Genomic DNA, 25,243 nt, shown 5'->3' on the forward strand with positions numbered 1-25,243 from the left:
ATTTGGTCAGATGCTTGATTTATGTTTACGTAGTCTGTCCACGAGAGATTAATTTATAACATACCTAATGTCTGGCTATGAGAAGGGATATGCATTACGTGTGATCTATTTCTGCAGAGGCCAAAAGGGGTCAATCAAAGATGTAAACAGATGTGAACGACCATCGTCATGTCTTGTGGTGTGGTGGGTGACGAGACATGTTGTTATTGGCGGGACCCTGTTGGCCAGTTGTCTATTTGATTTAGCCCCTCCCGCAGAAAGAGAGAGAGGGGAGGGCGGGACGGGGGGTGTTGCTAAGTATGGCATGTGCCGGGGCCAGAAGGGGTTAATTATCTCAGAAATGAGCCTTGCAAACAAGCAAAGGGTGGGACCCGTGCCTCAGAGCGCGTGGAGGCTCGGGTGTCACGGCCAGCCCAGCTGTATAAATCGTCAGCTGTGGCCGGAGAGTGGTTAGATCAAAATAAACCAAGTGGAGAAAGCAGTCACTATACCAGACTGCAATAGAAGGCGAGACAGACACAGAGAAAGAGCAACACCACCTAAGACGAAGCGCCTAGGCCACCCACTCAGAACTTGAAGGACTTATACCTTGTGAGAACAGAGAAACCCATCTATCCAGACATGGATATCCAGACCGGCCAGGTGACGCACCAGCCCAGCCCCAGGGAGAGCTTGGAGAGCCAGCTGAGCTGCCCCATCTGCCTGGAGATGTTCCAGAAGCCCGTAGTCATCCTGCCCTGCCAACACAACCTGTGCCGCGGCTGCGCCAGCGACCTCTACGACTCCCGCAACCCTTACCACTACTCCGGGGGCATCTTCCGCTGCCCCACCTGCCGCTTCGAGGTCGTCCTGGACCGCCACGGCGTCTACGGCCTGCAGAGGAACCTGCTGGTGGAGAACATCATTGATATCTACAAGCAGCAGCCGGAGAGCGGCGGCAGAGAAGTAGGAGGTAACGTTGCAGACCCACCGCTGAAGGACAAAGACACCAAGGAGCCCATGTGTACGGAGCACGAGGACGAGCGCATCAATATTTACTGTGTGACCTGCCAGACGCCCACCTGCTCCATGTGCAAAGTGTTCGGCCAGCACAAGGACTGTGAAGTGTCACCCCTGCAGAGCATCTACGATACCCAGAAGGCCGAGCTGCGGAACGCCGTAGATCTCCTTGCGGCGGGTAACAGCTGTGTCCAGGCCGTGATGGCTCAGATGGAGGACACATGCAAGAGCATCGAGGAGAACAGCCAGCTTCAGAAGAGACGTCTGGGGGAGAGCTTCGACTTGCTCTATGCCATCCTGGAGGAACGTAAGGGCCAGCTCCTGGAAAAGATCACCCAGGAGGAGGAGAGGAAGCTGGGGTTGCTGAGGTCCCTGGTGGAGAGGTACACGGAGCAGCTCCAGGCTAGTATCAACCTAAAGGAGAAGGCGTCCCAGACCATGGAGAAGGGCAATGCAGCCGAGTTCCTGATTAGTGGGAAGGAGCTGATCGCGCAGGCCAAAGAGGCAGCTAAAGGCTCCAACTTAGAGAGGCCCGAGCCTGGGTTCGAGAACATGGAGCACCTTACACTGTGCACAGAAGACGTGGAGGTCATCTTGTACCAAATGGGCTTTGGACTGGGGGATGATGATGATGATGTGGTGACAGAGGAAGAAGAAGAGGAGGAGGAGGAAGAAGAGGAGTAAGAAGAGGAGGAATAGTAAAAACTCGAACTAAGACTGTATTAGAAGTACTGTATTATTGCAGTTGAGGAGTTGAGGATAAGGATTGGTTTGATGAACAAGCTGCTTTTTAGAAAGACTAACTAGTTATTTATCAACTAGTTAGAATTAGGATATTCACTGTGGTGAATACACAATTTAGAGCTAAGGTGGAAAGTGCAATTCTGAAAAGTAGTTTTTTTCACTAACAAAATGCAACATTTTGTTCAGACTTTTTCTTTTTTTATACTTTTGTATTTCTACGTGTTTATACGGTACTGTTTTTTGATATCTCCTGAAATAGATATCTCATGGAAATAACTAAGTTTACACTTGAGTGCTTTTCACATAATGTACATTGCTCAAGTCTAGACTAGATTGAAAAAATCAAAAAATATAGCAAAGCATTATTCATGTTGTGTATAATATATCATTGTCTGTCAAACTATTGAAAACTTGAATTGCTGCAAAATGCACTTCATTCACTTGGTGTTGTTTTTTAACACAACTGTAATATTTCTAATGTAATTGACACTTTAAAGAAATAAAGTGTTGCGGAAATACTTGTCTCGTCCTGTCAATGTCCCACACACCTCACTGACGAGCAGTGCTTTATTTAGCGCTACACATTTACATGCCTCATGAATTTAGACTATAGCCTTACTTAGTGTTCTTGCTAGTGAAAAAGAGGGTCTATTTTCACAGGGCTAGAATGGGAGAGGTGGTGAAGGGCCTTAAAGGTCTGGAATAGATCAGTGTAGCAGGGTGGGTAGAGGAGTGGGGGGGTCTCATGTTTCCCTCCCTGACCTAGCCTCTTCTCCACTTGTCTTGATCATTCCAGTTGCTGTCTGACTCTGTCTGGTATGCCTACTGGTCAGAGGTCAAGCCTGATACCATTATCGGACATGAATGGAAAAAAAGGGGGTAGCAGCAGCACTTTACAAAAACGGTCTGCGAGTCGAGGCTACTTTGACCGGGGGTTATTTCTGATGTTAAGCTGGTCATATGAATCCTGTGGTACATGTTATGCATACTAGTGCGATGACAATGCACTGAGTCAATAGGAGATGTTTGTGGTTTCGAAGCAATGTACTGTAATCTGTTATCACTGTGGATCCTCTTCTGCAGATCGTCTATAAAACGATGACTTCAAATGATAGGCTATGTTTAATCCATTCGCCATTCAATACCAACGACACATGTCTCTACAGTACAATTCCCAGCCTGTGGATAGACTTACGGGTCGTTCCATTTGATTCCAATCACTTTTTGACCACAGCCCTTTAGTTATGGATGTAACTTCCCATACATATTTACCCATGTTAGAAGTGGTCAGAAAGTGACTTTCTGAAGCAGATAAACATTTAGGAGATAGAGGTGCTTGAAGTTGAGCCATTATGCAGACGCCACCCTACCATGAGACATCCATGTCTATATTCTATACTGTGTCTCACCGATGACTGGAACAACGCAAACACATCAGATGACGTAAAATAGGATCTAAGCTACAACAGAATCTGAGTTTACGTGTTTTTAGATATTTGATGTTAAAGGAAAAATAATTTTTATAAAACTTTTTTTTTAAAGAAAATTATTAAATTGTTTGACAACCCTGTTTGTAAGCTTTTAAATGATATTAAACTCAACGGTTTATATTTTCCAGTGATGAGACATGGATGTCTCATGGCAGGGTGTAGTATGCAACATGGGTCAACTTTGAGCACCTCTATCTCCTAAATGCTTTGGCATTCAGGTCCGAAAATTGCAAATATGTAAAGAAAATTTTGTTCAAATCAAAAAGGGTGCAGTCAAAAAGTGATTGAAATCAAATGGAACGACCCTTTTATGTAAGTAGCTTACATAAACTTCAACAGCAGTGAAACTGTGTGGAACCAAAGCCTGTATCACCATCTCTAGTGGAACTAGAGTTCATTTCTCTGACGTTGGTAGGCCTGTATCTTTATGGGAACGACCTGACTGCCCTCTGCTCTGGAGCCATCCATCTGACTGCTCTCAGCCTCTCACTGACCACATGGTGCTGGTGAAGAACTGATAAAGACAGTCAACAGGCTGTCAGGCTGCACTCACTGAGAGAGCACAGAAACCCCACCACCACTCACTGTAGTTACTGTACAGTACCAGCCAATGTAGCCAGAGCCCAGAAACCCCACCGCCACCACCACTCTACTCTACCGTGCAGCTACCGAGCCTGGAGGCACACCCTGTTATGTAGGGAAACCAAATATTTAGTGTGTTGCCGCTGGCTAGCAGTTTATGTTAAGTGTCTGTCCCCAGAGACTATATACAGTTAGTTCTGTACTAGAATGAGACACAGGAAAGGTAAGCTACTGTAAAACAACCCATACTGTCCTACCGTATTAGATGGCAGGCTACTGTGAAACAACCCATACTGTCCTACCGTATTAGACGGTAAGCTACTGTAAAACAACCCATACTGTCCTACCGTATTAGATGGCATGCTACTGTAAAACAACCCATACTGTACTGCCATATTAGACGGTAGGCTACTGTAAAACAACCCATACTGTACTGCCATATTAGACGGTAGGCTACTGTAAAACAACCCATACTGTACTGCCATATTAGACGGTAGGCTACTGTTAAACAACCCATAATGTCCTACTGTATTAGACGGTAGACTACTGTAAAAAACAAAAAAACTGTACTACCATATAAGACGGTAGGCTACTGTTAACCAACCCATACTGTCCTACTGTATTAGATGTTAGGCTACTGTAAAACAACCCATACTGTACTGCCATATTAGATGTTAGGCTACTGTAAAACAACCCATACTGTTTTACCGTATTAGATGGTAAGCTACTGTAAAACAACCCATACTGTATTACCGTATTATACAGTAGACTACTGTAAAACAACCCATACTGTCTTCCGTATTAGGCGGTAGGCTACTGTAAAGCAACCCATACTGTAATACCGTATCATATGTAGGTTACTGTAAAACAACCCATGCTTTACTCTCATATTAGACGGTAGGTTACTGTAAAACAACCCATACTGTACTAGACGGTAGGTTACTGTAAAACAACCCATACTGTACTACCATATTAGACGGTAGTCTACTGTAAAACAAGCTAGACATGACGAAGGCGACGGCTGCGTTTCCTGACTCTGCAAAGAAAACTTCACACACCTGTCTTCAAGCGTTTACTCTTTAGACTACTCAGCCCAGGCAGAGTGTGAATGTGAACTGACTGTATGGAATTTAGATCAGCTGGAATTGTACACCATAACCTGTCAAAGTAGCATTGACATGATCTGAGATGATAAGTATATTTGAGATGATAGGTGGTGTATTCTTGGCATTCTGCCAGATCCAGGTGGTCAGTAATAGACCTATGGAAGCCTGCCAACGTGTGCAATGCTTATAGCTGTATGAAGCCTATAGGTGTCATGTGTCTGGTATATGAGAGTGCATGGCCTAGTGCCTCATATTACAGACGGTGGATGTGGATGTACAGTGCAGGCCACGACAGGCACCAGACAATGTGGCCCTGTCAATCTCAATCTAATGCAGTGTACAACATGTTTTACATAGGAGAGGAAAAGTTGTATTGCTGTCATATCATCGATTACATTACAATTCTGACCTCTATATAAGTTAGACCTCTGATTGGCCGGTTGGGCAGATGTCCAGCCCGTTTTACAAATGCAAATCTGTTACAGCTCACCTTAGGTTGGCAAACTGGGCATCAATGTCTAGTCAATTCACTAAAGCTCAAGTAAACCTTGTCCTTCACTCTTACATGTGTACAGTAACTACAGTACCACTGGCCAATCAGCTAACCTTTGCCCTTCATTTCTAATCTTAGACCTTTCTAAAGGTCTGCTCTCTACTGTAACCTTAAAGAGCATTGACTTCCTCCACATTTGGGCTTGATTGGGCTGCAAGGTCGATCAGCTTTGTGCTGCAGTGGCCAGCTCTTTCTAAGTGTAGCAGCCAGCAATGCAGCAGTGTTTTACTAAGTAAGAGTAGTGCCAAAGTATGAGTGCTGATCTAGGATCAGTTTGGCTTTTTAGATTATAATGAGTAATATGACATGGACAGAGGGGTCCTGATCATAGATCAGCACTTCTAAGTGTAGCAACCATAGCAATGCAGAGTTTTACTAAATAAGAGCTGGACATCCCCTGGAAGGCTACCAGTGCCTTGCCGGCTGCTAATTTTAGAGCCTTGAATCAGACTGCCCCTGTTAAGCCTGATTAAGCCAGGAAGTGGGCCAATGCTTTAGTTAGACGGATGGTTGCAGGGAGTCGGGGACTAAAAGAGGACCACATAATGTGTAAGGACCTTTCAGACCTTCAAGGCTTGTGTTTGGCCCTTGAAACGACAGCTACAGCATACTGTCTCAATGACAAAACCTAGCCAGCATGCATGAGTCCTTTACTGATAACATATCATACAGTACATTTATATCAATTACCGGTGAAGGAAAAATTCATTGAAAAACGATATTTTGTTATTTTATTCCCAAAATCTTTTGCATGTGAGCAGTGAAGCAAACTGTTAGTTGCCACATCATGATGATGAGGCGTTTTGCATCCTCATGAAGATGTGGCAGGAGACACTTTGCTATTTTTTGTTGTTGAGTGGAAATATCCTTTAATTGCTGTTGACTTATTTGATTTGTTTCAACAGCGGAGGACAGTGATTTCCCCACTGTTGTTAATAAAATGATCTGACACACCCTGCCCTTGCAGATCAGAAGTTTCCAGATAGTAGCTGAGCCACCACTGCTGATACCTACAGTAGCTCTGCCTTGTTTCCACCATAGTACTTTGACCTACAGATGTAGGATCTTCATTTGAGCCAGTTTGCTACAGCAGGAAAATAATCCTGCAGCAACAGGAAATGTGAATGATTATGTGGATTATAATTATTGGCCATCTTTGTAGGCGTTGATACATTTTACGTAAGGGAAAATCAAGTCGGAAATTTCTGTCTGAAAAGTGGAAATTACAAACATCAGAAGCGTTTTTTAAATTTCAAATGAACTACAAGTTGTATACTACAAGTTGTACATAAGATCTTACATCTGTATCCTGTCCTTTGACCACCACAATAAGTTGCCATCAAATACAGGGGAAAGGAAGCAAGTTTCCAGAAATGAAGTCTTCCTGACTGGGTTAATGTTCCCTCTTCCCTCTGTGTGGACAGCCAGTGCTATCTTTATGCTGCTAAGGGCACCTTTCTCCAGCACACTGTCAACAATAGAGGCCTTCATGTTGTTGATGCTCTATTTAATGGTTGTAACTTATCACTGTTCAGAATAGCTTTTCACACCAGGAGTGCAGTGAGAGTGCAGTCACCAATGTGCAGTGAGAGGTACAAATAGGATTATGAGTGAGTGAAACTCATGCCTAGAAGTTTAGTGAGTATGATAGCAACACAAGGTGTTAGTGGTCTGTATTGAAACAGGTAGAATAATGCAGACATTTAATTAAGTGATAAAGCTCGAGAAGTGTTTGGAGGATATATTGGCACGGGTGTTGTTAGGCTCGAGACGAACTCTTCAGTGTCGTTATTCATTTTTCAGGAAAATATTTTGTTTTCTAATAGCTGTACTCGTATTTAACCTGTTGGGGAAAACATACTTACTGATATGATGTTATTTTGGTATCTTTTGGGGGCTACTGCCATCCGAGGCTCTTACATCAGTATTCTATGACTGAATTAAAACTTGGCGAAAATACAGGCCTGTTTTGACCTGTTACTTAGTTGTTAAAACTCCTTGGAGTTGGAGGAGGGGTGAGACGCTCGCTCATCCTCTCTCTTGTGTGAGACTCAGAGCATGTGATGAACAACCGACTTCTTCAGGCCATTCGCAAATGTGTTGCCTCAACTCCAGGGAATTAACAACTGACCTCACAGCTGTCTGCTCTGCGCTGGGCGTAAAGGTAATTCATCATATTCATATGCTAAATCAAAGATTATCGTTTTTGTAGCATACGTGATTTAATTGACATGCAATGTATTTTTCTTTAGAAAAGTAAGTACAAGAAAATGTATAAACATGAATTAGAAAATCTATTCAGAAGCTGCTTTTTAAATCAATCTGGTGATATATTCTGGTTGACTAGACTGACCGCTGGCTGCACTCACAGTAAAACAATGTTAAGATGAGTGGTCAGTCTAGTCAACCAGGCCAATCTGGTCCACCCTGTGGAGTAAGTGGACATTTAGCAGTGGTGTCAATGTATCCTTATGGTGTGTTGGCTTGGGTACATGGGTGATAAACCTTCAGGATTCTCACTAGTTTTGGTTACTTTACAGGGACCATATTCTCACTAGTTTTGGTTACTTTACAGGGTCCATATTCTCACTAGTTTTGGTTACTTTACAGGGACCATATTCTCACTAGTTTTGGTTACTTTACAGGGTCCATATTCTCACTAGTTTTGGTTACTTTACAGGGACCATCTCGGTGTTGCTATAGAGTACTGGTTCATATTCTCCATAACCATGGACCTGACCGCGCTTTCAGACGACGAGGCCAAGCACGTCTGGGAGGTCATACAGAGAGACTTCACCCTCAGGAAGATAGAAGAAGAGAGACTGGGGTCGGTCACCTTTCAATAAGGTTCAATATCATATTTCAGAGGTTTATTGAGAAAATATTAAATTGAATCAATGTTGAAGGGTGGAAGGCTTGGATGCGTTTTTCAATAGCATATCTGACATAACAAACTCCTTGTCTGTATGTGACATATATAATCATGAAGTCTTACGCTGGCAGCATTTAGGACTCTACAACAATGGATACTTATTGTCTGTCTTTTATCTGAATGCCAACACTATAGATTCCATACGAGTCGATCACACTGAGGTCCCCAGCGATCTATATATTAGCCATATGTTTTCCACAGTGTGTGTGTGTGTGTGTGTGTGTGTGTGTGTGTGTGTGTGTTCAGGCTTCAGGAATGTAAGTGTGAAACAGGCCTGCTGTTGTGAGTCAGCTCATCACAGAGATCATGGCTAAGTCACAAGGCCCGTTCTGCCTGTACTGTGTCCCAGGGAAAACAAGTTGCCAGGAGGCCTATTCTCTCTGGGACACAAAGCCTCCTCTGTCTGTCTTCCTCATCTTGTCATACTCTTAAAGGAAAATAGACTTCCTGTCAGACATCACTTTATTTTATTCACAAACTGTCAGAAGGACATTGTGTAAAATGTTCTTGATAAATGATGTAATGTAGTCCCTGCTAAAACTGACCAAAACAGAACAGAATGGTACATTATACGTGTGATTCTGCACGCATGATTCCACAGAGCCAGTCTTAAACTGATTTATTATAATCCATGGAGTTAACAGGGACTTAATGTTATCTTCTTAATGGTATATACTAATCTACTGTATACTGATTTAATGTTATATACTAATCTACTGTATACTGATCTAATGTTATATACTAATCTACTGTATACTGATTTAATGTTATATACCAATCTACTGTATACTGATTTAATGTTATATATGCTATCTAATGCTATCTACTGTATACTGATTTAATGTTATATACTAATCTACTGTATACTGATCTAATGTTATATACTAATCTACTGTATACTGATTTAATGTTATATACCAATCTACTGTATACTGATTTAATGTTATATTAGCTATCTAATGCTATCTACTGTATACTGATTTAATGTTATATACTAATCTACTGTATACTGATCTAATGTTATATACTAATCTACTGTATACTGATTTAATGTTATATACCAATCTACTGTATACTGATTTAATGTTATATATGCTATCTAATGATATCTACTGTATACTGATTTAATGTTATATATGCTATCTAATGCTATCTACTGTATACTGATTTAATGTTATATACTAATCTACTGTATACTGATTTAATGTTATATACTAATCTACTGTATACTGATTTAATGTTATATACTAATCTACTGTATACTGATTTAATGTTATATACTAATCTACTGTATACTGATTTAATGCTATACACTAATCTACTGTATAATCATTTAATGTTATATACTAATCTATTGTATAATGATTTCATGTTATATACTAATCTATTGTATAATGATTTAATGTTATATACTAATCTACTGTATACTGATTTAATGTTATATACTAATCTACTGTATACTGATTTAATGCTATATACTAATCGACTGTATAATGATTTAATGTTATTTACTAATCTACTGTATAATGATTTAATGCTATATATGCTATCTACTGTATACTGATTTAATGTTCTATACTAATCTACTGTATAATCATTTAATGTTATACACTAATCTACTGTATAATGATTTAATGTTATATACTAATCAACTGTATAATGATTTAATGCTATATATGCTATCTAATGCTATCTACTGTATACTGATTTAATGTTATATACTAATCTACTGTATACTGATTTAATGCTATACACTAATATACTGTATACTGATGTAATGTTATATACTAATCTACTGTATACTGGTTTAATGTTATATACTAATCTACTGTATACTGATTTAATGTTATATACTAATCTACTGTATACTGATTTAATGTTATATAGTAATCTACTGTATACTGATCTAATGTTATATACTAATCTACTGTATACTGATTTAATGTTATATAGTAATCTACTGTATACTGATCTAATGTTATATACTAATCTACTGCATACTGATTTAATGTTATATACTAATCGACTGTGTACTGATTTAGTGCTATACACTAATCTACTGTATACTGATTTAATGTTATATACTAATCTACTGTATACTGATTTAATGTTATATAGTAATCTACTGTATACTGATTTAATGTTATATACTAATCTACTGTATAATGATTTCATGTTATATATGCTATCTACTGTATAATGATTTCATGTTATATATGCTATCTACTGTATAATGATTTCATGTTATATACTAATCTACTGTGTACTGATTTAATGTTATATACTAATCTACTGTATACTGATTTAATGTTATATACTAATCTACTGTATACTGATTTAATGTTATATAGTAATCTACTGTATACTGATTTAATGTTATATACTAATCTACTGTATAATGATTTCATGTTATATACTAATCTACTGTGTACTGATTTAATGTTATATACTAATCTACTGTATAATGATTTAATGCTATATAGTAATCTACTAATTTTTATCCATCTTTTTTTAAAACTGCATTGTTGGTTAGGGGCTCGGAAGTAAGCATTTCATTATAAGGTCTACACCTGTTGTATTCGCCGCATGTGACTAATAACATTTGATTTGATATATACTAATCTACTGTATAATGATTTCATGCTTTATACTAATCTACCGTATAATGATTTCACACTTCTCTATGGCCTCCCCTCCCCTCCCCTCTTCTCTTCTCCTCCTCCCCTCCTCTCCCCTCTTCTTCGCTCTTCTCCTCCTCCCCTCCACTCTCTTTCTCCTTCTCCTCCTCTTCTTTCCCTTCCCTCCCCTCCTTTCGTCTCCTCTCCTCTAGGGACCTAAAGACTAAGATAGAGAAGGAGGACACTAAGATTGAGCTGCTGGGTACTCAGACCACCCTGGTAGACTCTCACTGTATCCGCTGTCTGCAGCCCTTCAAGTTCCTGGTCAACAGTAAGCGTCAGTGCATAGACTGTAAGATGTACACCTGCAAGGCATGCAGCCGCTACAACAAGAAGGATCACGGCTGGGTGTGCGACCCCTGTCGTATGACAAGGTGGGGGCCCGTGGGTGTCAAGGTCTCCTGAACACACAGCATTAAAGGAATCTCCTGAACACATAGTAATAACAGATGGGTTTGGAAAAATTTGCAGTCGTGTTTGACTGACCAGGTCTTGAACCCAGATTGTCTGTATCATTATGAAGCTTCAGACAGTCAGAGAAGAGGGCCAACTCTTAGAAGGACAGTAATAATATATAGTTAGAGAAGAGGGCCAACTCTTAGAAGGATAGTAATAATATATAGTTATAGTAGGGCCAACTCTTAGAAGGATAGTAATAATATATAGTTAGAGAAGAGGGCCAACTCGTCGAAGAATAGTAATAATATATAGTTAGAGAAGAGGGCCAACTCTTAGAAGGATAGTAATAATATAGATCTATAGTAGGGCCAACTCTTAGAAGGATAGTAATAATATAGATCTATAGTAGGGCCAACTCTTAGAAGGATAGTAATAATATATAGTTAGAGAAGAGGGCCAACTCTTAGAAGGACAGTAATAATATATAGTTAGAGAAGAGGGCCAACTCTTAGAAGGATAGTAATAATATATAGTCAGAGAAGAGGGCCAACTCTTAGAAGGATAGTAATAATATATAGTCAAAGAAGAGGGCCAACTCTTAGAAGGATAGTAATAATATTTAGTTATAGTAGGGCCAACTCTTAGAAGGCTAGTAATAATATATAGTTAGAGAAGAGGGCCAACTCTTAGAAGGATAGTAATAATATATAGTTATAGTAGGGCCAACTCTTAGAAGGCTAGTAATAATATATAGTTATAGTAGGGCCAACTCTTAGAAGGCTAGTAATAATATATAGTTAGATAAGAGGGCCAACTCTTAGAAGGATAGTAATAATATATAGTTAGAGAAGAGGGCCAACTCTTAGAAGGCTAGTAATAATTGTGAGAGGACCAAGTAATTGGGCGTCACTCTAAAGCGGGAAGGTGGAACAAACGAGTCAGGAGTAGGTTTTCTTGATTGAACACAGTTCTCTATGGAGGGCATTCGGTTAACACAAACACTCCAACATGATCAATAAAAATCTCCCAAGGAAAAAAACATACATCTTCTTCTCCAGATCAAACAGGAACACAATACGATTATCTTTAAACTACAACAACAGTCACGGGCTTGTCACCGTCTTAGTGGTTCTTCATGGATAGCTCCTCTGTCTCGGTGGCCATCTTCCAGAGATAGTATTTTCCACTCCCTGCTGGTTCCATACTCTCTCTTATAGGGGAAGGAGAATATCTCATTAGTACCGTCAGCTGTGCTTAATTGCCTCTGGTTACCTTGTCTCCCATGCCTTGTTGGGCTACTATCCGTGAGCCCAGCCTGCCCTCTGGTGGTCCTTCCACATACCTTCCCCCTCAGGACCGAACCGGAGGGTCGGGCGCCAGACGCACCGTCTTGGTCTCGTCGGGACAGCGCGTCTGCATTCCCGTTCCTCGATCCTGCCGTGTGGATGACATGGAAAGAGAACGGTTGTAAAGACAAAAACCATCTGGCTATTCTGTTGTTATTGTTTCTCTTACCAGCCATCCACGTGAGGGGCGCATGGTCCGTAACTAATGCAAACCTCCGACCCAGTAGGTAGTACCAGAGATAATCGAGGGCCCACTTAATGGCTAAGGCCTCTTTCTCTACGGTAGCATATCTCTGTTCCCGATCGCTGAGCTTCCTACTTATGAAGAGAATCGGCTTCTCTGCTTCGCCTTTACCCTGAGCTAGTACGGCCCCGAGCCCCGTATCCGAGGCGTCGACCTGCACAATGAACTCCTGTGAGAAGTCCGGAGCCTGTAGGACGGGATCAGAACACAGGCCAACTTTTAGCAATTGAAAGGCCTCTTCCGTCTCGTCTTTCCACTCTACCTGGTTTGGCAAGTTTTTATTGATGAGGTTTGTGAGGGGGTTGGCAATGGTTGCATATCCCGGGATAAAACGGCGATAATATCCTGTTATCCTTAAGAAGGCCCGAACGTCCCGCTTGGTCCGGGGTCGAGGCCAGTCCCGAATTGCCCTGGTCTTCTCTGCCTGTGGGCGTATTTTCCCATTCCCCACGGTGTACCCCAGGTATTCCGCTTCGGACAGGCCCAGGCAGCATTTATTTGGATTAGGTCAACCCTGTGACTTCCAAACTCACGAGCACCGCCCGTAATCGCAGGAGGTGAGAACGGTTGTAAAGATAACAGATAGTATTTTTCCACTCCCTGCTGGTTCCATACTCTCTCTTATAGGGGAAGGAGAATATCTCATTAGTACCATCAGCTGTGCTTAATTGCCTCTGGTTACCTTGTCTCCCATGCCTTGTTGGGCTATTATCCGTCAGCCCAGCCTGCCCTCTGGTGGTCCTTCCACATAATATATAGTTAGAGAAGAGGGCCAACTCTTAGAAGGATAGTAATAATATATAGTTAGAGAAGAGGGCCAACTCTTAGAAGGACAGTAATAACATATAGTTAGAGAAGAGGGCCAACTCTTAGAAGGATAGTAATAATATATAGTTAGAGAAGAGGGCCAACTCTTAGAAGGATAGTAATAATATATAGTTATAGTAGGGCCAACTCTTAGAAGGATAGTAGTAATATATAGTTATAGTAGGGCCAACTCTTAGAAGGATAGTAATAATATATAGTTATAGTAGGGCCAACTCTTAGAAGGATAGTAACAATATATAGTAAGAGAAGAGGGCCAACTCTTAGAAGGATAGTAATAATATATAGTTAGAGAAGAGGGCCAACTCTTAGAAGGATAGTAATAATATATAGTTAGAGAAGAGGGCCAACTCTTAGAAGGATAGTAACAATATATAGTAAGAGAAGAGGGCCAACTCTTAGAAGGATAGTAATAATATATAGTAAGAGAAGAGGGCCAACTCTTAGAAGGATGGTAATAATATATAGTTAGAGAAGAGGGCCAACTCTTAGAAGGATGGTAGCTCTATGGGGTTCATATTGAGACTGAAGTGACTCTCCTAGCTCTATGGGGTTCATATTGAGACTGGAGTGACTCTCCTCGCTCTATGGGGTTCATATTGAGACTGGAGTGACTCTCCTAGCTCTATGGGGTTCATATTGAGACTGGAGTGACTCTCCTAGCTCTATGGGGTTCATATTGAGACTGGAGTGACTCTCCTAGCTCTATGGGGTTCATATTGAGACTGAAGTGACTTGTGCTTACCTTGCAGGGTCCTGAAAATCGGAACAGTGGGATGGTACCATGACAACGTGCGCACCCGTTTCAAGCGCTTCGGCAGTGCCAAGGTGATGAAGTCTCTTTACAAGCGACTCAACGGAGAGGGTGGGTTCTTTTTGTTTGATTATTGATTCATTGTGCATACTTCTAAATGTAAGCACATGTTACAGTTGTGGTTGTTGTTGAGACGTGTCCAAGTGTCACATTTTGGTCACCAAATGATCAGTAGTGTGACACATGGCTGGCTGTAATGAAGAGTCACATGGTAGGGCCTGTACTTGACATCGGGGTGACATGCCCATGCTATGATGACAAATGGTCACCACTGGCAGCTGGTGGGAGGAGCTATAGGAGGACGGGCTCATTGTAAACGGAATGGTATCAAACACATCAAACATATGGAAACCACCTGTTTGACTCCGTTCCATTGATTCCATTCCAGCCATTACAATGAGCCTGTCCTCCTATAGCTCCTGCCACCAGCCTCCACTAATGCTCACATGTAGCGTTCTAGAACTGGGAACAGTGTTCTAGAACTGAGTGGCTGTTGTCTGTTCTGTATTCTAACAGTCCTCTTGAACCACACCTCAAAAGTTTTGACACACCTACTCATTCAAGGGTTTTTCTTTATTTTTTACTATTTTCTACATTGTAGAATAGTGAAGACATCAAAACTTTGAAATAATCTGGAATCATGTAGTAACCAAAAAAGTGTTAAACAAATCAAAATATATTTTAGATTCTTGCCTTGATGACAGCTTTGCACACTCTTGGCATTCTCTCAACCAGCTTCACCTGGAATGCTTTTCCAACAGTCTTGAAGGAGTTCCCACATATGCTGAGCACTTGTTGGCTGCTTTTCCTTCACTCTGAGGTCCAACTCATCCCAAACCATTTAAATTCGGTTGAGGTCAGGTGATTGTGGAGACCAGGTCATCTCATGCAGCACTCCATCACTCTCCTTGGTAAAATAGCCCTTACACAGCCTGGAGGTGTGTTTTGGGTCATTGTCCTGTTTAAAAACAAATAATAGTCCCACTAAGGGCAAACCAGATGGGATGGCGTATTGCTGCAGAATGCTGTGGTAGCCATGCTGGTTAAGTGTGCCTTGAATTCTAAATAAATCCCTGACAGTGTCATCAGCAAAGCACCCCCACGCCATCACACCTCCTCCATTCTTCACGGTGGAAACTACACATGCGGAGATCATCCATACACCTACTCTGCGTCTCACAAAGACACTAAGATTGGAACCAAAAATCTCACATTTGGACTCATCAGAACAAAGGACAGAATTCCACTGATCTAATGTTCATTGCTCGTGTTTCATGGCCCAAGCAAGTCTCTTCTTCTTATCGTTTAGTAGTGGTTTCTTTGCAGCAATTAGACCATGAAGGCCAGATTCACACAGTCTCCTCTGTACAGGGGATGTTGAGATGTGTCTGTTACTTGAAATCTGTGAAGCATTTATTTGGGTTGAAATTTCTGAGGCTGGTAACTCTTATGAACTCTGCAGCAAAGGTAACTCTGGGTCTTCCTTTCCTGTGGCGGTCCTCATGAGAGCCAGTTTCATCATAGTGCTTAATGGTTTTTGCGACTGCACTTGAAGAAACTTTCAAAGTTCTTGAAATTTTCCGGATTGACTGACCTTCATGTCCTAAAGTAATGATGTCCTGTCATTTCTCTTTGCTTATTTGAGCTGTGTTTCCATAATATGGACTTGGTATTTTACCAAATAGGGCTATCTTCTGTATACCACCCCTACCTTGTCACAACACAACTGATTGGCTCAAACGCATTAGGAAGGAAAGGAATTCCACAAATTAACTTTTAACAAGGAACATCTGTTAATTGAAATGCATTCCAGGTGACTACCTCATGAATGAAGCTGGTTGAGAGAATGCCAAGCATGTGCAAAGCTGTCATCAAGGCAAAGGGTGGCTACTTTGAAGAATCTCAAAAAATATTATATATTTTGATTTGTGGTTACTACATGATTCCATATGTGTTATTTAATAGTTTTGATGTCTTCACTATTATTCTACAATGTAGAAAATAGTAAAATAAAGAAAAATCTTTGAATGAGTAGGTGACTGGTACTGTCTATATAATTATTAGTAACAGAATATCACTTCTCTCTGTCTTCACAGGCGCCCGTCGTGACAGTGACACACAAAGCATGCCCGATATCCGCAGTAAGTAGAATAGATGAAGGCAATGGGGAAAAATATATAAATATCTCAACATACCTGAAAACTGCTTAACCCCGTGGTACTTTTGCATATCATAGCGGAGTTGACAACACCAGCATAAGCACTATGATATGCAAACGTAACACGGGGTTACACAATTTGAGAAGAAAAAAAAGTCACCCCTTCTTCTCCCTCTCTCCCTCTGTAGATGATAGGTACAATGGTCATGATGAGGACTATGCAGAAGCAGAAGCTCAGCGATACAAAATGGTAAACAGTTTCTCCTCTCAATGTCGTTCTCGAGAACCTGGATATCATATCCCAGACTCACTACTTCTCTTTATGTCTCCATCCTGTTGTTTTGTCAGATGCGAAAGAACAAGCGCCTGCTCTCTGTTCATCCCATGGACTTGGATGTGGATATAGAAGAGTATTTTCCACCCCACTCTCGCACTCACTCTCGTCGACAATCCTACCAGGTAGACGGACAAAACTCTCCTGGTTTCTACTAGCCAAAAGTGGTGCATTGTGGGAATAGGGGGTTATTTGAGATTGTGACGGTTATGTCACCTCTGTACAGCAGATCCAGGAGGAGCGAAGCGGTGGTCACCGGGGTGACACGGAGTACATGGACTCCATGCAGCAACAACAACATCGCATGAACCGTAGGAAGAGCCTGGATAGGTACAACATGCGCCCTGGTAAGCAACAAGCACACACACTCCCACACACACTCCCTCACACACTCCCACACACACTCCCACACACACTCCCACACACAGACATTCAATCAGAGCTGGTTAGTTTGCAATGTAATGGCATTACAATACTACAACAACAGTAATCTCACGCCAAACTGACATTTTCTAATATAACCTGAGCTAAAGCGATGGTCCTCAGATGATGGGCAGTATGGGATGGTGCGTGCCCGCTCCCTGTCCAAGATCAGCTCCTCTATGAACCGCCAGCACTATGTGGACACGTCAGAAGAGGAAGAGGGAGGGCGCAACACCATGTACCAGACCCCCTATCGCCGACGCCCTTCCTACAGCCGAGTTGGCTCTCACGAGAACCTGCAGGTCCCAACACAGCCACCGGTAGGGTGTGTGTTTCTGTGTGTTTGTAAGAAAGAGAGAGTGAAATAGAGCTGAAACAGAGATGAGACAGATGACGTCTCTCTACACTATTAAACTACCCTGACATGAGACAGATGTATTGTATTGGTCTCACCTCCCTCCTTTCCTGTCATTTTGAATTGGTCTCACCTCACTTGGTCTCATCTCACTCCTCTCCTGTCATTTTGTATTGGTCTCACCTCACTTGGTCTCATCTCACTCCTCTCCTGTCATTTTGTATTGGTCTCACCTCACTTGGTCTCATCTCACTCCTCTCCTGTCATTTTGAATTAGTCTCGCCTCACTTGGTCTCACCTCACTCCTCTCCTGTCATTTTGTATTGGTCTCACCTCACTTGGTCTCACCTCACTCCTCTCCTGTCATTTTGAATTGGTCTCACCTCACTCCTCTCCTGTCATTTTGAATTGGTCTCACCTCACACCGCTCCTGTCATTTTGTATTGGTCTCACCTCACTTGGTCTCATCTCACTCCTCTCCTGTCATTTTGTATTGGTCTCACCTCACTTGGTCTCATCTCACTCCTCTCCTGTCATTTTGTATTGGTCTCACCTCACTTGGTCTCACCTCACTCCTCTCCTGTCATTTTGTATTGGTCTCACCTCACTTGGTCTCATCTCCCTCCTTTCCTGTCATTTTGTATTGGTCTCACCTCACTTGGTCTCACCTCACTCCTCTCCTGTCATTTTGTATTGGTCTCACCTCCCCTGGTCTCATCTCACTCCTTTCCTGTCATTTTGTATTGGTCTCACCTCACTTGGTCTCACCTCCCTCCTTTCCTGTCATTTTGTATTGGTCTCACCTCACTTGGTCTCACCTCACTCCTCTCCTGTCATTTTGTATTGGTCTCACCTCACTTGGTCTCACCTTACTCCTCTCCTGTCATTTTGAATTGGTCTCACCTCACTCCACTCCTGTCATTTTGTATTGGTCTCACCTCACTTGGTCTCACCTCACTCCTCTCCTGTCATTATGTATTCGTCTCACCTCACTTGGTCTCACCTCATTCATCTCCTGTCATTTTGTATTGGTCTCACCTCACTTGGACTCACCTCACTTGGTCTCACCTCACTCCTCTCCTGTCATTTTGTATTGGTCTCACCTCACTTGGTCTCACCTCACCTCACTCCTCTCCTGTCATTTTGTATTGGTGTCACCTCACTCCTCTCCTGTCATTTTGAATTGGTCTCACCTCACTTGGTCTCACCTCACTCCTCTCCTGTCGTTTTGTATTGGTCTCACCTCACTTGGTCTCACCTCACTTGGTCTCACCTCACTCCTCTCCTGTCATTTTGTATTGGTCTCACCTCACTTGGTCTCACCTCACCTCACTCCTCTCCTGTCATTTTGTATTGGTGTCACCTCACTCCTCTCCTGTCATTTTGTATTGGTCTCACCTCACTCCTCTCCTGTCATTTTGAATTGGTCTCACCTCACTTGGTCTCACCTCACTCCTCTCCTGTCGTTTTGTATTGGTCTCACCTCACTTGGTCTCACCTCACTCCTCTCCTGTCATTTTCTATTGGTCTCACCTCACTTGGTCTCACCTCACTCCTCTCCTGTCATTTTGTATTGTTCTCACCTCACTTGGTCTCACCTCACTCCTCTCCTGTCATTGTGATACAGGTCAATGCGCTAAACAAGCGCATGTCAGCCATAGAGAGTCTCCTGAACCGGCTGGAGTCCAAGATGACTCTACCCCCCGACGATGAGGTAAGAAAGGGTTAAAAACCTTACTACTGCTTTCCTAACAGAGCTCCTAAAAGAGCTTTGTATTGCTCTCCTAACATAGCTCCTAACAGAGATTCTTACCGCTCTCCTAACAGAGCTCCTAAAAGACCTTCCTACCGCTCTCCTAACATAGCTCCTAACAGAGATTCTTACCGCTCTCCTAACAGAGCTCCTAACAGACCTTCCTACTGCTCTCCTAACATAGCTTCCTACTGCTCTCCTAACAGAGCTCCTAGCAAAGCTTCCTACTGCTCTCCTAACAGAGCTTCCTACTGCTCTCCTAACAGAGCGTCCTACTGCTCTCCTAACAGAGCGTCCTACTGCTCTCCTAACAGACCTTCCTACTGCTCTCCTAACAGAGTTTCCTACTGCTCTCCTAACAGAGCTTCCTACTGCTCTCCTAACAGAGCTTCCTACTGCTCTCCTAACAGAGCTTCCTACTGCTCTCCTAACAGAGCTTCCTACTGTTCTCCTAACAGAGCTCCTAACAGAGCTTCCTACTGCTCTCCTAACAGAGCTCCTAACAGAGCTTCCTACTGCTCTCCTAACAGAGCTTCCTACTGCTCTCCTAACAGAGCTCCTAACAGAGCTTCCTACTGATCTCCTAACAGAGCTTCCTACTGCTCTCCTAACAGAGCTTCCTACTGCTCTCCTAACAGAGCTTCCTACTGCTCTCCTAACAGAGCTTCCTACTGATCTCCTAACAGAGCTTCCTACTGCTCTCCTAACAGAGCTTCCTACTGCTCTCCTAAAAGAGCTTCCTACTGCTCTCCTAACAGAGCTTCCTACTGATCTCCTAACATAGCTTCCTACAGATGTCCTAACAGAGCTTCATACTGCTCTCCTAACAGAGCTTCCTACTGCTCTCCTAACAGAGCTTCCTACTGCTCTCCTAACATAACTTCCTACAGATGTCCTAACATAACTTCCTACAGATGTCCTAACAGAGCTTCATACTGCTCTCCTAACAGAGCTCCTAACAGAGCTTCCTACTGATCTCCTAACATAGCTTCCTACTGCTCTCCTAACAGAGCTTCCTACTGATCTCCTAACAGAGCTTCCTACTGCTCTCCTAACAGAGCTTCCTACTGCTCTCCTAACAGAGCTCCTAACAGAGCTTCCTACTGCTCTCCTAACAGAGCTTCCTACAGCTCTCCTAACAGAGCTCCTAACAGAGCTTCCTACTGATCTCCTAACAGAGCTTCCTACTGCTCTCCTAACAGAGCTCCTAACAGAGCTTCCTACTGATCTCCTAACAGAGCTTCCTACTGCTCTCCTAACAGAGCTTCCTACTGTTCTCCTAACAGAGCTTCCTACTGATCTTCTAACAGAGCTTCCTACAGCTCTCCTAACAGAGCTTCCTACAGCTCTCCTAACAGAGCTTCCTACTGATCTTCTAACAGAGCTTCCTACAGCTCTCCTAACAGAGCTTCCTACAGCTCTCCTAACAGAGCTTCCTACTGATCTTCTAACAGAGCTTCATACTGTTCTCCTAACAGAGCTTCATACTGTTCTCCTAACAGAGCTTCCTACTGATCTTCTAACAGAGCTTCCTACAGCTCTCCTAACAGAGCTTCCTACTGTTCTCCTAACAGAGCTTCCTACTGATCTCCTAACAGAGCTTCCTACTGATCTCCTAACAGAGCTTCCTACTGATCTCCTAACAGAGCTTCCTACTGATCTCCTAACAGAGCTTCCTACAGCTCTCCTAACAGAGCTTCCTACTGATCTCCTAACAGAGCTTCCTACAGCTCTCCTAACAGAGCTTCCTACAGCTCTCCTAACAGAGCTTTATCTTTCTTGGAATAATCATATTAGAGAGAGTCACAGGGGTTCATCAAAGGATAACTTGTTAGCTAACTCTGGCCTTAACCTGTTGTTGCCCACCTCGAGTTGGGCTCATTTTCATTACAACTCCTCCTTGTTGAATTTCTCCATAAGACATAAGCCATTCAACTCCTAAACATTCAAGTCTTAAACTGACAGGAATCTAGATGGAACTGACCCCAACCCTGTTTCTGTCCACCTGGAATAAAGTCAGGAAACGGCCCAGAACAGAGTTCACTGGAGATGCACTGTTGAGGCTCCAGGTTCCACTAGTAAGTCAATCCTGTTTCTATCCACAGGCGACGTCCCCGACCGCTGCACAGATAGAGGAGGAGAAGCTGAGGAGGAAGCTCAGCGAGCTGGCGGGGAACATCAGTGTTCCCTCCTCCGACGAGGAAGCAGGAGGGGGGAAGAAGACCCCTTTATTAAAGAGGGCCGCTGTGAAGAGTAACCTCCCAGTCCTCCCCCTGGAGCCCCTCAGCTCCTCCAGCGATGAGGGGCCCACTGAGGCTCAGCAGGTGAGTTTTGGCAGTCCTGTTACCCTGTTACATCTCAGACACACACCAAAAAGCTGTAGCGGAGGTGATAGGATCCAACCAATGATGTGTATAAACCCTGGATTGCGGATGCTATGTAATGGCCAATGAGAGGCTTTGAAGCCACCTGCCGCCATATTGGTACTCTTCCATAGGAGAACTACATAGGAGAACTCTTCCATAGGAATTAACGGCATTCTACAGTATTTCAATAAAATGTTTCAAGGACAAAAGAACATGTATTTATGTATTTCTTTGTTGTAGTGGGGACAGTATCATTAGTACAACAACAACAACAACAACAAATATTTTAAGGAATATATTTTGTATTTTTATGTTCAGTTCACATAATATATATGTGTGTTTCTTCCCAATTGGTGGTTAGTCTTGTCCCATCATTGCAACTCCCCTACGTGTCTAATTGGTAGTTAGTCTGGTCCCATTGTTGCAACTCCCCTACGGACTCGGGAGAGGTGAAGGTCGAGAGCCATGCGTCCTCCGAAACACGACCCTGCCAAGCTGCACTGCTTCTTGACACACTGCTCGCTTAACCCGGAAGCCAGCCGCACCAATGTGTCAGAGGACACACCGTACACCTGGCGACACGAGTCAGCATGCATGCGCCCGGCCCGCCACAAGGAGTCACTAGAATGCAATGGGACAATGACATCCCGGTCGGCCAAACCCTCCCCTATCCCGGACGACGCTGAGCCAATCATGGGTCTCCCGGTCACGGCCGGCTGCGACACAGCCTGGGATTGATCCCGGTTCTGTAGTGACGCCTCCAGCATTGTGATGCAGTTCCTTAGACAGCTGCGCCACTCGGGAGGCCCCACATAATGTCATTTAAACGTATGCATGAAAGTGTCTGTAATAGAATATACTTGTCAAAAGCCAATGTAGACATTAATAAGCGCAGGGGGAGTACCAAAATGGCTGTACGGTGGCTTCAAAACAACACCCCCTATCAGTCATCTAAGGTTTACATCATTGGATCCAACCAGGGACCTCTCGCACGCAGAGTTAACATCTTAAAACAATCCTTAACACTCTTTCTAGCACTAACACTCACACTTGTCTTTTCTCACTCGCACTTTGCTGATAGCTGCTTTACTGAGGAAAAGTTGGACTTACTATGACTGTGATTTGTGGTTGCACCAACTGTCAGTCCCTCTGGATAAGAGTCTCTGCTAAATGACCGCAATGTCAATGTAAATGTCTTCACCATTAGACCAAGACAAAATCCTTGTGGTCTCAGGGTGACATTTGGGCTAGCAAGTCTCAGGCAGGGCTACCTGATCGCGAAGGTGGGATTCCAAATCACCTTCTCTACATGTAGGAGACGTAGGTCATTTCCCACCGGCTAATTTCTGTTCCCTTACATGGCTTTCAGAGATCCACCGGCTAATTTCTGTTCCCTTACATGGCTTTCAGAGATCCACCGCGGCGGCCCTCTGTGACATCACCAAAGAGTTTCTAAGAACCATTAATGCCGCTGAAAGCGCAATGAACGAGTACTTCCCCTCAATAACGTCTAATGACAGCCCCATGATAATTGACGTGGCTGACGTAAGGAAAGCAGCTGAGTCTTACAGAGAACTTGAGGAAAATGTAAGCTTAAAAATCACACTCCTCTTTTCCTCCCAAGCAATCATAATCCAATCAAAATAGCTGTGTGAAGTGTAGGTCTGGAGCTAAGCCTGCCTTTTGTTTAAAGCATGCGGAGAGACGTCTTGTGTTGTCTTAAAGCAGAGATTCGCTTTGTATTCCAAGCAGTCTAGTCTGGAAACTGTTAGCTTGCTAATGGTGTTTGGTTAGCAGCTCATCTGTAAGGGTGCATTTGTGGTGGTTGTCCTGTGCTCTGTTCCAGGTGTACATGACCTCAGGGAAGTCTTTTGACCTGGAGAAGAAGCTGAGGCATCTGGAGCAGAGTGCCAAGAACCGCTTCGGAGGGGCCACAGACTCGGAGCTCTCTGACCTGGAGGACGTGGTGGCCCTGACTGCACATCGGGTCCAGAGCACTGAAAGTGAGGTAGGTGACGAGGCTCTACTGCGGGTTCTACTGAGCAGGCTTTCTACTCAACAGGGATGTGCTGTACGGACTGAAAAGCACACCGCCAACTGTAGCTTTCCAAGAAACATTGTAGCCTACAGGGATGCATGAAGAAAGAACAATAAAACACTGGCGCTCATTTAGTTGACATATCTATTATTTACAGATAACTTGGTTTTCTTCAGAGGGGGTATAATTTGTACTGTGTCTTTTCATTCCTTCTCTCTTAGGTGTCTGATTTGGAGAACAAGCTTGCTGCTCTAAGTGCCTCAGGGAAGAAAAAGGTGATTATGTTGTGCACTTCACTAATTCTCTTCAGACCCTCTTGGGCTTGCTTCGATGCTTATTGTTGTCGCATGCTGTTGTCTAAAACAACTCTTCTATCTGACAGATATCAGGTTCGCAGAACAGGAAAAGGTTTAACCAAGACTTCCCCACAAGTAAGGCCCTGTGATGCCCCTAATATGTCGTCTTTCAGTCCTAACCAACTGTTCTCATGACCTTCTCCTCTTGTTTCCACCATCAGAACCCAGCAACGGCTCAGGATCCCAAAGGAAATACAATCACATGTAAAGGACTGTATGACGAATAAGCCCGATGATACTGTATGTATTATCTTAGTTACTGAAATATACCTTAAACCGTATCTGTCACTGATCCACTGTGTATCTGAGGTCACTCTCATATCCACATTGTTACAGTATGTTAATGGTATATCCACACCCACAATGCACAGCAGTTATGTGCTGTAAAAGCAGGCTATACCATAGCTATGTTCAATGCAAGAACAACCCTGGTTTACTGCCTGAGAATCAGACGCATTCTGAAGGATCCTCTCAGTCTCAATGTATCTGATGTCTAAACTCATGAGAGGATCCGATGTGATTGGTTAAAAGGGCAATTTGTGGGAAAAAATATCAGAATTGGGCTTCCTGCTGCAAAACAGTCTAAGTTTCCTGATTTAAAAAATGAATCTGTGCCATATAGGCCAAAAGTGACTTTCTGTGTTAGAATGGAGTTTGATTAGTGAACACTAGTAAAGTGTTAGTTACTGTACACTATCATGACCTCGTCTAATAATGACCTTTTGGGTTCCATGGGATTCTGAGAAAC

The 25,243-nt window shown here is 42.9% G+C and overlaps 2 protein-coding genes across 2 annotated transcripts; both read left to right on the top strand.

Annotated features, from left to right (window-relative positions):
- Positions 1-438: 438 nt before the first annotated feature.
- Positions 439-2,259, top strand: LOC120050510 (E3 ubiquitin-protein ligase TRIM63-like). Its single transcript, XM_038997100.1, has one exon. The coding sequence runs from the start codon at positions 622-624 to the stop codon at positions 1,681-1,683; it is 1,062 nt and encodes a 353-aa protein (XP_038853028.1). The 5' UTR covers positions 439-621; the 3' UTR covers positions 1,684-2,259.
- Positions 2,260-8,203: 5,944 nt separating this feature from the next.
- Positions 8,204-24,703, top strand: LOC120050815 (melanophilin-like). The gene is made up of 14 exons (XM_038997346.1): positions 8,204-8,301; positions 11,237-11,458; positions 14,651-14,763; positions 16,809-16,857; positions 17,066-17,120; positions 17,219-17,329; positions 17,431-17,551; positions 17,751-17,947; positions 19,610-19,696; positions 21,841-22,059; positions 23,948-24,109; positions 24,361-24,414; positions 24,522-24,570; positions 24,657-24,703. The coding sequence occupies exons 1-14, from the start codon at positions 8,204-8,206 to the stop codon at positions 24,701-24,703; spliced, it is 1,584 nt and encodes a 527-aa protein (XP_038853274.1).
- Positions 24,704-25,243: the final 540 nt, after the last annotated feature.

The sequence above is a fragment of the Salvelinus namaycush genome, chromosome 7 (assembly GCF_016432855.1).
Source record: "Salvelinus namaycush isolate Seneca chromosome 7, SaNama_1.0, whole genome shotgun sequence".
NCBI classification, from domain to species: Eukaryota; Metazoa; Chordata; class Actinopteri; order Salmoniformes; family Salmonidae; genus Salvelinus; species Salvelinus namaycush.

Bases quoted from the DNA above. Each gene is read 5' to 3' on its own strand.
- LOC120050510 (XM_038997100.1), top strand. From the start codon at position 622: ATGGATATCCAGACCGGCCAGGTGACGCACCAGCCCAGCCCCAGGGAG.
- LOC120050815 (XM_038997346.1), top strand. From the start codon at position 8,204: ATGGACCTGACCGCGCTTTCAGACGACGAGGCCAAGCACGTCTGGGAG. The intron at 17,948-19,609 runs GTAGGGTGTGTG...ATTGTGATACAG, and splicing joins AGGTCCCAACACAGCCACCG to GTCAATGCGCTAAACAAGCG. The intron at 22,060-23,947 runs GTGAGTTTTGGC...GCTCTGTTCCAG, and splicing joins GGCCCACTGAGGCTCAGCAG to GTGTACATGACCTCAGGGAA.